The 15,659-nt window shown below is 48.3% G+C and overlaps 1 protein-coding gene across 3 annotated transcripts in view; it reads right to left on the bottom strand.

The window, feature by feature from the left end:
* Ksr2 (kinase suppressor of ras 2) overlaps positions 1–15,659 on the bottom strand; it is a 456,389-nt gene that overhangs the window by 88,680 nt on the left and 352,050 nt on the right. For 2 of the 3 annotated variants that reach the window (XM_045132847.1, XM_045132848.1), the window contains exons 8-10: positions 10,156–10,223; positions 7,220–7,344; positions 2,745–2,913 (exon numbers count right to left, since the gene is read on the bottom strand). In XM_045132847.1, coding sequence (XP_044988782.1) covers positions 2,745–2,913; positions 7,220–7,344; positions 10,156–10,223 — 362 coding nt within the window. The remainder of the gene's footprint in view (positions 1–2,744; positions 2,914–7,219; positions 7,345–10,155; positions 10,224–15,659) is intronic. The other variant, XM_045132849.1, reaches the window with a different exon arrangement.

Below are 15,659 nucleotides of genomic sequence, written 5' to 3'. Positions count from 1 at the left end.
ATGCCTACCTACTCGGTGTCAACAAGATGACTCAGCCGTGATTCATATCGTGGTCTTTGCTGGCTGCCAGGTGCATAACCCTTATATACAGGTTGCCACCAACTTAAACTTAACAAAAAAAGTAAACTTGCAAGACTTCAAAATACACCCCCTCTCTGGACAAAGTCCAAATCAAGTCAGCGTGGGCAGGGGAACACAATTGGGTTGTCCTCAGCTGGGGACAGAGTCTGCGTATAGAAGGCGTGGGATGGGACGCCATTCGCCTCCCAGCCTTTCATGTGTCGCTCAGCTCGGAGGAGTGGCTTATAGCCCAGCAGCAGGGGCTCATTTCACCCCTTGTGAAGTTTGTTAACTCAGGAAAAAACAATCAGCTTCTAGACTAGCCACTGCCCAAAGGAAGTGGACGATGGGCATGTTCTAGATGGTAATGTCCAACATGGCGGCCCCTGGCTATGTGTAATCACTGAGCACTTGAAATGTGACTGACTGGTGCAAGTAAAGAATTAAAAATTTTAAATGTTTTTGTAGGGCCGGGCGTGGTGGCGCACGCCTTTAATCCCAGTACTCAGAAGGCAGAGGAAGGAGGATCGCTGTGAGTTCAAGGCCACCCTGAGAGTACATAGTGAATTCCAGGTCTTCTAGGTCAGCCTGGGTTAGAGTGAGACCCTACTTTGAAAAGCCAAAAAAAAAAAACAAACCCAAATTTGGTTTTAGATTTATTTTTATTTATTTAGTAGAGACAGAGAGAATGAGAATGGGCACGCCAAGGCCTCTAGCCACTGCAAACAAACTCCAGATGCATGCGCCACCATGTGCATCTGGCCTACATGGGACACCTTAAAAACTATGCCATATCTCCAGCCCTAAAATTTTAATCATACTTAATTTTATTTTATTATTTTTATTATTATTATTGTTTTTTGAGGTAGGTTCTCACTCTAGCCCAGGCTGACATGGAATTCACTATGGAGTCTCAGGGTGGCCTCAAACTCATGGTGATCCTCCTACCTCTGCCTCCTGAGTGCTGGGATTAAAGGCGTGCGCCACCACGCCCGGCTCATGCTTAATTTTAATTGCTTTAAACTTTAACAGTCATATGTGGTTACCTTATTGAATACAGCTCGGGTTCCCACTGGCCAAGCCAGACCTGATCTTACCCCATCCCTCTTGAAGTAAAACTATGACGTCACACACATGACTGCATTGGACGCATTTGTTATGGTTTGGAGATGAAGCGTTCCCCAAAAGGCTCACGTGTGGAAGGCTTGGTGTCAGATGGTGATGATGCTAAGAGATGATTTGAACAGAAGTGCAGTAACTTCCTCAGTGGGTCCACGCGTGAGTTCATAATGAATGGGCTCTTGAAAGGAGGGTCCAGTTGAAGGACAGAAGGCACTCAGCATGTGTCTACCTTGTCCCTGGACTCTCTCTCTCTCTTTTTGCTTCCTGGCTGTCATAGCCTGCTAGAATGATTGTTCTGCCTTTATACAGGCTTAACAGTACCAGACCTAGCCAACTACAGATTAAAACCATGAATAAAACACACCATTTCCCCTTGATGTTGATTTGCTTAGGTATTTTGTATAGCAATGGCCATCTGACTGACAAAGCATTCTTTTGGCCCTGTAAGAGATCTGAGTCTGGCCCACTTAAAGGCAGAGAAAGATTCCTTTCTCAGGTCTAAGGGCAAGGAGTAACACTGGGGCTGGAGAGATGGATTAGTGGTTAAGGCACTTGTGTACAAAGCCTAAAGACCCAAGTTCAACTCCCCAGAACCCATGTAAGCTAGATATGCAAGGTAACATACATCTGGAGTTTGACAGCAGTGGCTAGAGGCCCTAGTTTACCAATTATCTCTCTTTCATAAAATTTTTTTTTAAAGAAGTAACAATGTGGGCTGAAGAGATGGCTTAGTGGTTAAGGTGTTTGCCTGCCAAGCCTAAGGACCCAGGTTCCATTCTCCAGTACCCACATAAACCAGATGCACATCATGTGTGTGGAGTTCATCTGCAGTGGTTAGAGGCCCTGGCATGCCCATTCTCATTCTCTCAAGTAGATAAATAAAATTTTGAAAAAGAAAAGTAACAATGTCCAACAAGGAGCTCTTCCACTGTTTTCTCACAGCCCAATGGCTCCTTCCTGGCCAACATCAGGTTGTCAGCCAGAGGAACCTTCTAGAACAGAGCATCTCATCCAGCTACATCCTCTCAGAGGTGAGAAGCTGAAACCAGGGGTCACGCAGCTGGCACACAATGAACCTGGTCTTGAAACCAGGACTGCAGGTGGCTCACCCAGACCACGCCTGGCTTTGGGGCGAAGACGGCCCGCGTAGCCCCCACTCCCCAGTGTGTCCGGCACAGCACGCTGCTGCCAATTTCAACTGATCTGGCTCACAGAACAATTGCCCGATCCAGGGGAGAGTCCTTCCCCTCGTGACTTGGACAGGTGAAGACATGCAAGTTGTTTGTTAACCACAACGTAAGGGTTCCTAACAGTCCCGATACCTCCCTCAACCTGTTTCCTCATCCATAAAACATGCTTCTAAAGATACAGTAAGGTCATATATATGATAAGTGCCCCGCATATGATAAGGGCCCATCCACATACCTCCTTGGCTTTCTTGGACCATTTACTCCACGGCCTTTAATCAAGGACTGGCCCCATCATGACTGGCACTGGTATGGCCCCAGGCCCCTCCCACGTCCCTCCAAAGCTATACGCCCGTCTCCTCGGCGCAGCGGTACCTGGCAGGTTGAAGGTCTTCTGTTGTCTTGTGCACTGTGGGGAAGGGTGCAGTGGAGAAGGCGGGGTGGCACTAGGAGGAAGTGGGGGTGCTGGTGAGGAGGGTGTAGAGGACGTCGTGGAGGAGGGGTTGCTGCTGGAGTCTGGCTGGTAAGGGACAGGGATGTGGTCCTGTGGGAAGAAAAGAGGGCAGGAGTGAGGGACAGGTAAGGAAGCAGACATGACAGAGAGGGAGCTGAACAGGAAGGGGGCTCCCAGTCCGGCTTCCTCAACAACTTCTGCCCTCTCTGCCGTCACCCAGGTCCTTGCGAAGTCCAGCCCAACGAGTTGCAGCCAGGTGCAGAGGGAAGTTTCTGAAGTGTCTTCTCTGCTCAGACCCCAGAGCGAAAGGTGACCACTTTAATGAAATGTACAGAGGTGCCAGCCACGTGCCCAGCGTCTCTTTGATTCTGAAAAAGCCCCATGCCGAGGTGTCCACAGTTCTCTTCCTAGCCTGACACGTCTCCTCCCAAGTGTTTATTAAAGAATCGACAGCAGCCTGCGGGCTCTGGTGCGCGGGAGTGAACCCACATCTATGCCCCGCCGGCATACCAGCTGGAATACCACCGCCCTGCCTCGCTCCCAGACCAGCTCCAGAGCAAGGACCCACCCGCGCCTCCGCAGAGCGGCCCTGCGGAGCGGACTTAACGCAGCAAAGCAGTGGGGTGGAGAGTGTCCTTCCCCCAAAGACATGCTGTCCAGACATTCAGAATCCAACCCCACTATTGAGTAAGGGTCTTGGGCTGGAGAGATGGCTTCGTGGTTAAGTGCTTGCCTGTGAAGCCTAAGGACCCCCATTCGAGGCTCGATTCCCCAGGACCCACGTTCGCCAGATGCACAAGGGGGCGCACGTGTCTGGAGTTCGTTTGCAGTGGCTGGAGTCCCTGGTGCACCCATTCTCTCTCTCTTCTCTCTCTCTTTCTCTCTCTCTCTCTCTCTCTGCCTTTCTCTCTGTGTCTGTTGCTCTCAAATAAATAAATAAAAATGTACAAAAAATAGAATAAGGGTCTCTGCTGACGGAATTAGGGTAAAGATTTTGTGACAACGTCATTCCAGATTAGGGTGTGTTTTAAATCCAATGGTGAATCAACCTTATAAGAGATAGGAAAGGGCAAATACAAAAAAAGAAAGATCGCGTAAGGGCAGGAACCACCCAAAGCTGGGAGAGGCAATGGCCTCCACTTTCGGAGCCTACAGAGATACCACGGTTGACACAGTGACCATGTTGGGTCACCAACGGGGACGTACCAAGCACTTGTTCATCTCCCCCACTCAAGGCATCTAAGTTGCTTCCTCTTCAGGGATATAATTATTTTTTTATCATGGAAAAAGTTTGCTATAATGAAGTGATTTTATGTGAACATATGTTTTTGTTTCTCTGGGACAAATGCCTAGAAATATAATTCCTGGATAACACGGTAGTAGCATGTTTAGTTTTCTAAAGAGAAAATATAAAAACGGTTTCTCTTTAGTAGCTGCACCATTTATTTTACACAGCAGTACAGGAGTAAGGGTCTAAGTCTGCATCCTGTCATGTTTGCTATTGTCTATGGACTTTCAGTCTCGGAGGTGTATCAAGGTGTCTCACTGGGGTTTTAATTTGCATAATGGCCAGTGTCACTGAACATATTTTTGTGTGTTCTTTTGTACTCCTTATATTCTTTGTTTATCTTGTTTTGAGGTAGAGTCTCGCTCTAGCCCAAGCTTCCCTGGAATTTACTATCTAGTCTCAGGCTGGCTTTGAACTCACAGCAATTCTCCTACCTCTGCCTCCCCCGAGTGCCAGGAATAAAGGGCTGTGCCACTATGCTTGGTAGAGAGAGAGAATAGGCTCGCCAGGGTCTGTAGCCACTGTCTACAACTCCAGACACATGTGCCACTTTGTACATCTGGCTTTATGTGGGTACTGGGAAATCGAACCTAGGTTGTTAGGCTTTGCAGGCAAAGGCCTTAACCACTGAGCCATCTCTCCAGCCCCCTCTCTATATTCTTCATGGTCTCGATTGCTTAGCTATATAGTAAGTCTTGAAACTTGTTGGACTTTTTGTGTCTTCTCTTTGCTCTTTTTTTAAAAAACATATTTTTATTTATTTATTTGTATAGGGTATTGGGGAATTGAATTCAGGATGCCAAGCTTTATTAGCAAGTGCCTTTAATTGCTGAGCCATCTCTCCAGTCCTTTTTGCTCTTTTAAAAAAAAAGTATATTTATTTATTTATTTATTTGGGGAGACTGAGAGAGATAGAGAGAGAGAGAATGGGTGTGCTAGGGCCTCTTGCTGCTACAAATGAACTGCAGACACAAGTGCTACTTTGTGCATCTGGCTTCTTTTATTTACTTTTACTTATTTGCAGGGGGGAGAGATAGAGAGAGAGAGACCACACACACCACAGCCCCTAGCCACTGCAAACAATGTGCCTCTTTGTGCAGCTGGCTTTACCTGGGTACTGGGGAATCAAACCCAGGTCACTAGGCTTTGCAGGCAAGCACCTTAACCTCTGAGCCATCTCTCTTGCCTCCTCTCCCTCTTCTGTCTTCTTTTCCCTGTTATTCCTTGTTTTCTTTGTCCTTCTCTCTTATTCCTTCCCCCATTTTCCTCCTCTTTCTTCTATTCTCTGCTTATGTATCTCTTCCTTTCCTCCCCCCCTCCTTCCTTGTTCATTCCTTCCTTTGCATCTCTTCTTCCTCCTCCTCCTCCTCCTTCATCAATCCATCTCCATGCCTGAGTACCGAGTGTTGGGCTAACCTCTTGATACACCTCACACATCAAAACCTTCCCCATAGCCCCCCCCCCAATACTTTCTGTCCTACAGCTCATTTTACAGAGGGGGGAACTAAGGCAGGCAGACCATGAACGGGCCTGCCCACAGCAAGGCACGGTGTGGAGCTATAAAGCCTGCGCTTGCTGATGACAAAACCCACCTTCCAACCACCCTGTCTGGTGAGGAGCGAGGCCTCTGTGGACCAGCCTGGATCAGAGCAGGCAGGAGGAGAGACAGAACAGTGAGCAAGAAATCTTCAGACCGAATTGGCTGAGAAACCCACTGCGCTGGCCACATCAGCGCCTGACAAGAAGAATCTGCATAAAGCTGGAAAGGGAACCAGGGAAGAAACTGACCAGCCGGATGATAGATCCTGTCCACTTTTGTGTCAAAGCTGCTTTCTAGACAGAGGTTAATTATGTCCCTTATCAAATTCCCCTGCTGGCAGACAGGCAGAACAATGTCACTGTCACTGATTCATCTGACCCATGTTTTTCCTCTCATCGGACACCAAGAAGTTCCAGGGCCTGTGAAGCCAGAGGGAGAGGTCTCAAGACAGCTCTGAAGCTCTAAGGTCCCTTAGGACAGACATCACAGAGGAAAAGATGGATTATAAGCGATACACATTACTTCCCAGGGAACTCGCCCATTAATCCCCTCTGTCTTCTAGGAGCAGGAACCTCCTTTGAAGAGATTCTTATCTTTGGCATGTATATATACACATATATACAAAAAATCTGGTTTTCTTCCAGAAAACCATTAGATAGGTTTTAAGCAGGGTGATAAAATTCAAGTGACATTCATCAAGACTTATGCAGGCTGCTGTGTGGAGAGTGGATGGATGTCCTCCCTCTAAGCCTATGCAGCAAAGCAAGACTGCATTCTGCCGGTGGGGAAGGGGAGGCCAGCGTCTCTCAGGAGGCTCTTGTGGCCCCTGCACATGGACTGGTGACCTCCCCCACCTCTGGGTTCACTTCACACTTCCTCCATCATTACAATGTAGGAAGACCTTCGGGGCTGTGGGTCGCCACCTATCGGCCTACGGGCACCTGCTGGAAGCGTCCTTGGGATCGCTTCGGCACAGCTCCGCATCCACAAGCCAAAGGCACCGCGGAGTAACCACCGCAGAATGAAAGAGGTACAGGCGAAAAGAAGGCAAGCAAACCGGCTGTGGCTTCGAGCTCAGAGCTCCGAAACACATCCATCTACGCATCCGGCCCCAGCAGAAGCTGAGCAATAGAGCCCCGTGCCTTCACTCAACAGATGTTCACAGCCATCTGCAAGCCAATCTGGACAGATGGGGCGACATCTCCCAGGGAAGAGCAGACAGGAACTGGAGTGTTACGGAAACTCCCTCTTGGCGCCTCCTCTCATCCACTGTGCAGTTCTCCATACGCTCCTCCATTCTCCTTTCCACAGGTCTGTCTCCCTAAACTAGACGGGTTCTGGACACACATCTCTCCATGATCATGGGATGCCCTTCCCCTAGCCCCCTCCCCCCAACGCCTATCACTGCCGTAAGTTTCACTCTAACAAACCGCCCAGGACTAGAAGAGCCCACAGCAGGCTTGGGCAGGCAAGTGTCACATCCCAGCTCAACCCCCCTCCTCCCTTTCATCCACCACCTGGCTGTGCGAACCCCACCTGGCCAAACCCTTCCAAAGCCCCCTCTGCACCTTGTTGATTTTGTTGGTCTTGGGGAGCGTCTGACTGACGTGCAGATCCGAGTAGCGGGCTGGCTTCCGGACAGGGTTGTTGATGTCACATGGGACTGACTCGGTCCGCACCAACCTTGCTGGATCCGTAGGGGTAAAAGCAGAGATGTGAGAGTTTAAGTATCATTGCAGCTCTAATGGTGTCGGGAGAGCCGAGTGCAGAGCCCACCTCGAAGACCCACCAGTGACACCAAAATGGACAGTTCAAATCTTCTGGGTGGGATCAGGGTATTCTCTATGGTTTCTATACAGTTATTTTTTTGTATTGTCTACAAATGGCTTTGGACATGACAAATAAGAAGCTGTCATATTTATTTTTCATTATTACTATTTGGCATTGCCTTTCAATTAACCTTGAACTTCACCTGAAACACAGGAACTACAGAGAGCCGACTAGACCCCTTCCCTGACCTTCTAATGTGTGTGTTGGAATCATCTTTTGCTGCTCATGGGGTTCATTGGGACTAAGAAGACTGTGCCACTTGAAACTTGCTTGTCCTAAATAACCAAGGATCCCTATGAGAATGGCTCTGTTCCCCCCCCCCCCCCAGCCTTTCCCTGGGTATCATGCCCATATCCAGCCACCCAGAAGCTGGGCTCACAGGTGACTCTAAGATGCTTCCTGATCCAAATTCCAGCATCAAGCCTCCTCTCCTCTGTTCTGTTACTCACAGAGAACACAGCAAGGGGTAATGGTGAGAAATTCAAGTTCAGCTTTGATGCTTGGTATGGCTCCTTGTGACTTGTGTTTTTATCATGGGTGGGGGAGGGAGGGGTGGTTGAGAAGTTAAGCTTTGCTTTGACCCGGAGATTTGATTTCGTTGCTTAGCCAGAGCTGCCATCCCCATGGAAACAGACTCTATTTTCAACTTTCCTCCAAGGGGGCGGGAAGGGAAAGGCAAGGAGCTCAGTAGACTTCTGGAAAGTTCCATGTGCTTTGCTCGTTCAGGTGCGTGTCATGTAGGAACACAGCGAAAGTGGGTGAGAGGAGCGAGCTCTCCTCCAACTAATCAGCCTCTGACCGTGGCCCAAACTGGACAGGCAGGCTGGGTCCCGCCTCCATGTGGGAGTCATATCCCAGAGCTCCCTCTCGGGAGCCAGATTCAGTGGGAGGCGAATTCCCAGAGGAAGGTGACCTCAAGCAGGGGTTCCAGAGCTGTGACAACTCCATTTTTAAAACAGCCTCACTGAGTGCATCTTTCCTTCTTACTCCAGTTAATTAAGGACGTGAGGTGGGAAGATGGATGAATATTTTCTTGCACCTCTCTCTACTTGTGGAGACCAACAACGCTGCCTGCTAGCTTCGGGACTGCTTCTGATAGCAACTTGTCTCCTTCCTGAAGTTTCCCCAGGGTTCATTCTTAAAGTTCAAGGATACTCCTGACTGTGCACCAGTCCACAGCATGGGAAATAGGAGGATGGAGAAGGAAGATCCAGCCTTGGGTTAGCATGTCGCTGTGCCCTAACATTGTTCTCAGTTGGCTCCAAGCCCCCATCCAACCTAGAGATGGGGTGCTGGCAAGAAGTTGGCCAGGAAGATCTAAAATAACTAAATAAATTGCTAAAATTTAAAGGTTAAATCTAGGGAACATAACATTTTCTACTTGTGCCTTGGTTTGAAATGTCACAGATGCTGGTGACATAGGTCTGTGTTGTGGCTGGAACACACCATCTCTAGACAGTGCCAAGGCTTTTCCATATGCCCTGCCTCCATCTGACCAGCTTCTCTTATTAAGCATGCTTGCTTGGCCCTGGTAAGTATTGGAGTTTAAAAACAACCCCTGCTTATGAGCAGCAGGTGCCAACTTTCAAGTGCCTGGAAATCTTGATCCTATTGAAAAAATGTCCAGATTCAGATCTAATAGTATGTGTATTGGGAGGGACACGGCAAATATATTTTACACGTGCTCCATGAACCACACTTTCAATAACAAGGGACATCAGAAGTGTTCTTTGCGGTGATGAAAGTGTTGTACATCTGCTCTATTCAGTGTGGCAGCCACATGTGGCTCCCAAGCTCATGAAGTGTGGCTGGTGAGACCGGGTAATTAAACTTGTGTTTTTATTTCATTTTCATTAATCTAGATTTAAATAGTCAGATGTGGCTCATAGCTACTTATCCGGCAGCGTGGGCTTAGAGAGTGCCCCAGGGACCGACCGCAATATGGGTGATGGGGTTTGGGGGGTAACAACTCCATGGGATGGGAAACGGGGGAATTAGCTTGCAAGCTGGACTGCGAGTCTTTCCAGAGAGTCGCCTCTTACTGAGTCCTTGGCAGACAGGGGAGAAAGCCTTTCCGCCTCTCAGCTAAATGGGTCTGGTTTTGCACCAGTGAAAAAGGTGGTAATAACCTCCTTTCCTGGTCAGGTTGGCCCAGACACTCCCAGAGCCCCAGGGGATGGGACACAGATGGCCAAAACCAACTGCCCTGAGCCAGACCCCTCCCCATGGCCCACTTCTGCAAGGCCAGTTGAGTAAGCCTGACGTTACATAATGGAAAAGCCCTGAGCCAGCACAATTTTCAGATGAGAAGGAAAAGCAATAGGGTTGGGGGAAAGAGAAGAAGGTGAAAATTAGAAGAGAAGAGAGAGAGGACAAGGCTTGAGTATGGAGGGGTCTATGGGCTAAAATATCAGATGGAGATATATATGCAAATAATGTGGAATATGGAGGGATATGTATGTATGTATGTATATATTATGCAGGGAGGACAGGCATGCATAATAGATAAGGAACACAGCAGTGAGGAGGAAGGTATAAGAAGGAAAGAAATCAGATAGGCAAGTCATAAGGATCAGGAGGTATCTAGAACCTTGATGAGAGGGAGGGATGTCTTAGATCTGGAAGGACTCCGCACCCCACCATGAGCTTAGGGTAGCAAGGGTTAAATAGTTACCTCCTCGGTGGATGATCAGGAGATGACAGGGTGGGGCTTCTTTGGTACATTTGTTGTGGCACTTTAACCTGGAAGACAGAGAGAAAGACCCATGGAGAAAGACTGCATAGATGGATGACAGGGGAGACAGATGGGATGGATGGATGGATGGACGGACGGACGGACGAATGGACGGATGGATGGATGGATGGATGGACGGATGGACTGGTAGGTCAGTGGGTGAATGGATGGATGGGTGGATGGACAGATGAACTGATAGGTCAGTGGGTGAATGGATAGAAAGGTGGATGGATGGATGGACTGGTAGGTCAGTGGGTGAATGGATAGAAAGGTGGATGGATGGATGGATGGATGGACTCATAGGTCAATGGATGCATGGATAGATGGATGAATGGATGGGCTTGTACATAAGTAGATGAATGGATGGGAGGATGGATGGAGGGATTGGTGGAGTAAGCAGCTGTGTATATTAGATGCTCCAGTAGTCTGGAAAGTTCTGACACTGTGGATAACAAGATGTGAGATTAGCCAGGGCAGCTCCTGAAAAGTTTGTCACTGGCAGCCCGGATGGCTAACTCTGCAGAGAGGAAGCTCACTCCCAGTCCAACAGGGCCACCTTGAGCTTCACCAGCAGTGGCCACGTGGGCTTCAAGCACTGAAATCTACTTCGTCTGTCCGTCTGTGTGTAACAGCAGTAGCAGCAGCGTTATCACAACCCTGTTCACCATCACTATTTTCTCCAAAGACTCACTGGCCAGCACTGTACTAATCACCTTCCATCCACTACCTTATGGGGTTTCTTACAACGTCCATAAGAAGTGGGTATAAGGGATGGAGAGCTGGCTTGGTGGCTAAGGCACTTGCTTGCAAAGCCGAAGGACTCTAGTTTGACTCCCCAGGACCCATGTAAGCCAGATGCATAAGGTCGCACATGCGTCTGGAGTTCATTTGCAGTGGCTGGAGGCCCTGGTGTGCCCATTCTCTCTCTATCTGCCTCTTTCTCACAAATAAATAATTTTTTTTTTACAAAAAGAAATGGGTATTCTTATCATTCTCACTTTCCAGGTGGGAAAACAGACTAATTGACTTGTCCCGCCAGAACCCCTAGGTCCATTGTCCCAAAGGTAATCTCTCATTTCTCCTCAAGGCTCAAGCTGTTGGGGATATGAAACTAGAGCTTCCAATTAGGATAAGATTAGTAACAGGCGTTGTGAGGTATTAAGTGTATTAGGTTGAAGAATATAGAATCCAAATGAATTTCTTTGAACAAGTCTTAGGTGTCACCTTGCTTTCCCCCTACAGTTGTCTGGCTTTACAAGGATAAAAAAAAAAAAAAAATCAGTACAGCTGGCTGTCTTGTCAGCTGGGGGGGGGGGAGTCACATGTGGCAAAAGATGCTCCATCCAGAACCCCTCTGGGCTCCCTCCCCATTGTTGTACACCCCAGACTAACTTCCAGATGGACACCTTTGTCAGGTGACCCCCCTGAAGCCCTCAGTGGCACTGCGTATCAACACGTAGTCACGTCCACCACCCAGAGGTTACACTTTCTTCCTGATGACTCTTTTCCATAGAATGCTTTGTCTTGACCGTGATTCTATCTCACTGGCTCTCAAAGTAGGTGTCCCCTGTCTAGCAGTATTAGCATTTTCTGGAAACTTCTCTGGGGAGGGGAGGAGGGGGTTGTCCACACACAAATCTGCTGAGTCAGTGCATCTGATGCTGGATTAAAACATGTCCAAGAGCGACTCTGATGCGTACAAGGTGGGCGAACCCAAGGTCTGCTTTGAGACGGCTCTGCATTTCCCTAGATTTTTTTTTTTTTGGGGGGGGGGCTCAGTCCTTTCTGGTATACAGAGAGCTATAAATTCCCCTATGATAAGGGATATTTAGACCTGGAACCACTGAGCATGCAGAGGAGAGGCGCAGGTGGGGGGCGGGGACACAGTACCGCCAGTCAGTGGTGAAGAGGTCAGCTCTTTCTTCCCTTTCAATATGATCCCACCACAGAGAAGATCTTCTAAATGCAGATGGACAGCAGACATTATCATGGTTAAAAATGGGTTTGGGGGCTGGAGAGATGGCTTAGTGGTTAAGCACTTGCCTGTGAAGCCTAAGGACCCCAGTTCGACGCTCGGTTCCCCAGGTCCCACGTTAGCCAGATGCACAAGGGGGCACATGTCCTGGAGTTCGTTTGCAGTGGCTGGAAGCCCTGGCACGCCCATTCTCTCTCTCTCTCCCTCTATCTGTCTTTCTGTGTCTGTCGCTCTCAAATAAATAAATAAATAATGGACAAAAGTGGGTTTTGCATGTGAGTTTCTTTTTTTGGGGGGGGGTCACCTTATAAAAAATGGAAAGCAATGTTGCTTACATCGTCCCTCACAGGCTCGTGTCTCTAACACTTGGTCTCAAACTGGGTGGTACTAGTGTGAAGGTTGTGGAGCCTTGAGGAGATGAGACCTGGCTGGCAGAAGTAGGCACTAGAGGTCTGGAGAGATGGCTTAGCAATTAAGGCACTTGCCGGTGAAGCTTAAGGAGCCAGGTTAGATTCTTCAGCACCCAATTAAGTCAGATGCACAAGATGGCGCATGCATCTACAGTTCATTTGCAGTGGCTGGAAGCCCTGGTGATCTGCTTCTCTCTCTCCTTCTATCGCAAATAAGTAAATACATTTTTAAAAAGAGCCAATATTCTTTAAGAAAAAAAAAATCACTAGAGATAGACCCTTGAAGGTTAGACTCTTCCCTGGTTCTGGCCTCCATTCTCTGCCTCCTGGTCCGTGCCACGTGAGCAGGCTGGAGCCACGTGTTCCTACCACCACACTCCCCTGCCAGGACGGAGGGAATCCTTCGGAAACCATGGGGACAGGATAAGCATCGCCTTCCTCAAGTCACTCTGTCAAGTATTTTGTCATAGCAATGTAAAAGGAAGCTACTAATAAAGTTTTAAAAGCAACTATAAGGCCTGGCATAATGGCACATGCTTATAATTCCAGCACTTTCAGAGACTGAGGCAGAAAGAATGCTGTGAGTTAAAGGTTAGCTTGAGCCGGGCATGGTGGCGCATACCTTTAATCCCAGCACTTGGGAGGCAGAGGCAGGAGGACCTCCATAAATTTGAGGCCGTCCTGAGACTACACAGTGAATTCCAGGTCAGCCTGGGCTAGAGTAAAACCTTATTTCAAAAAACCAAAAAGTAATAATAATAATGAACTGTAACTCTGAAAACATCAAGAACTGAGGAATCCTTGGAGATCATAATGGTTTCTCCTCATTGCCAACTCGACTGGATGTAGACCCACCACGGAAACAACACAGCTCTAGTTGAATCTAGGAGGATGTTCCCAGAAAGGTTTAACTGAGAAGGCTCATCTCTGCTTTCTGCCTGGCACGGTGGCAGACGCAGGGTCACCAGCTGCCTCACGCTTCCGTTGTCATCACTTTTCCTACCACCATGGACTGCATGCTCTCAAACCACAAACCGGAACAAAGCTTTCCGCCTCCCTGACGTTGCTTTGCTTTACTTTATTTATTTTCAAGAAGAGAGAGAGAAAATGGGTGTGCCCAGGCTTCTAGCCACTGCAGATGAACTCCAGATGCATGTGCCACTTTGTGCACCTGGTTTTACATGGGTACCGGGGAATCAACCCTGTGCTGTTAGGCTTTGGAGGCAAGTGCCTTAACCGCTGAGCCATCTCTCCAGCCCACTGTCAGTTATGTTGGTCGCAGCCACTGGAGAAGTAAGATAGGGAGGGTCACAATGCATGAGGTGATGTTCTGGGGCCTTTACCTACTGCATTTCAGTGGTCCTGAGAGAAGCAGCAGTGATCAGGGTACCCATGTTACAGAGTGAGAAACTGAGGGTTAGCCAAAGTCACAGAGTCAGGGAGCAGAAGGGGCCCTAAGCTGAGCTCTTAAGCACTGTGCCAAAACTTCCACTCTTTCGACTTTCATCTTGGTGGCAGGTGTGGGCAAAGGGAAAGGGTCCTGGGTCACAGGAATAGTAAGGTCACAATGCTTTTCTTTCCTTTTTTGGGAGGGGGATAGGGAGGTTCAAGGTAGGGTCTCGTTCTAGCCCAGGCTGACCTGGAATTCACTACGTTGTCTCAGGCTGGCCTCAAGCTTGCAGAGACCCTCCTACTTCTGCCTCCCAAGTGCTGGGATTAAAGACATGTGCCACCACGCCTGCCTACAGAGAGAATGGGTGTGCCAGGGCCTCCAGCCACTGCAAACGGACTCCAGATGCATATGCCACTTTGTTCATCTAACTTTGCGTGGGTATTGGGGAATCAAACTTGGGTCATTAGGTTTTGTAGGCCACTGAACCATGTCTCCAGCCCCCAAATGCATTTCTTTGAAAAGAGTCTAATATGTCATTTAGATGCGCCTACAGTCGTCTAATTTCTCAAGCTGAATAAAAACATCCCATTACTGAGGCTGGAGAGATGGCCCAGAGATTAAAGGAACTTACTTGCAAAGCCCGATGGCCTGGATTTGATTTCCCAGGACCCACATAAAGTCAGATGCACAAAGTGGCCCATGCACCTGGAGTTCATATGCAGTGGCAGGAGGGGCCCTGGCGTACCATACTCACTCTCCCTTCCTGCCTCTTTCTCTCTGTTTCTCTCTCTCTCTCTCTCTCTCTCAAATAGATAAATGAAATAATTTTTTAAGTAAATAAATCTTATTACTGTGGCCTGACCTTTCTTTTCCTAAGACCCCCCCCCCCAGATTCAGGAAGGCCCCAGTTTCCAGGGGATAATCAGTGTTATCTGAAACCCTGACAAAGAGCTCTGCTAAATTAGAACCCATTCATTCATTCACTTACTCATTCGTTCAACAAACATTGAACTGGACCTAGTATGCCCTACGTACGGGGGACCAACAGTGGACAAGGTAAGGGAAGACTTGCATTTTGGAGAGAGATAGCATACGTGGAAGCAAATAAATCAAATGACTGTAGCATCGCAACATTACTGCAAAGTGATACAGGAAGTTGGGGGGGGCAGTGAGAAAGCTACGTGAGTAGGAAGGGCTTGATAGATACCACCACAGTGTGAATAGACTTGAGCTCTGACTCCAGACTGGGGAAAGGATGAGGGGTGCCCAGGTTACAGCTGCTTCAAGAGCTCCTGGAAGCTTCGGGAAGTTGTACCCCAAGCAGGATGTTGGCAGGATGTAATTAGAAGCATGCAGCTCAGACATCACCTGCTTGAAGCTTGAACTGACTTTTCCATGAATAGAAACCACTTCAGATCTTGGAAAAAAAAAAATTATCATGGGAACTAATGGTCGCTTGTATTCATTTTTTTTTTTTTTTTACTATTATAAGCAAAAGAGTTGAGTCTGATTATGTGGGGGATGTTTGTACATGAGGGCTGATCACAATTCTCCTGGGAGCCGAAGTGGGAATTGGATGTGGTGATGGTGACGGTAATGCTGGTCGTGGTGACGCTAGAGGTGGTGGTGGTGGTGGTGACGATGGTGAGTAATGAAGGTCACCAGG

The sequence above is a fragment of the Jaculus jaculus genome, chromosome 13 (assembly GCF_020740685.1).
Source record: "Jaculus jaculus isolate mJacJac1 chromosome 13, mJacJac1.mat.Y.cur, whole genome shotgun sequence".
Classification (NCBI taxonomy): domain Eukaryota; kingdom Metazoa; phylum Chordata; class Mammalia; order Rodentia; family Dipodidae; genus Jaculus; species Jaculus jaculus.
This window is presented reverse-complemented; position numbering and strand designations above follow the sequence as displayed.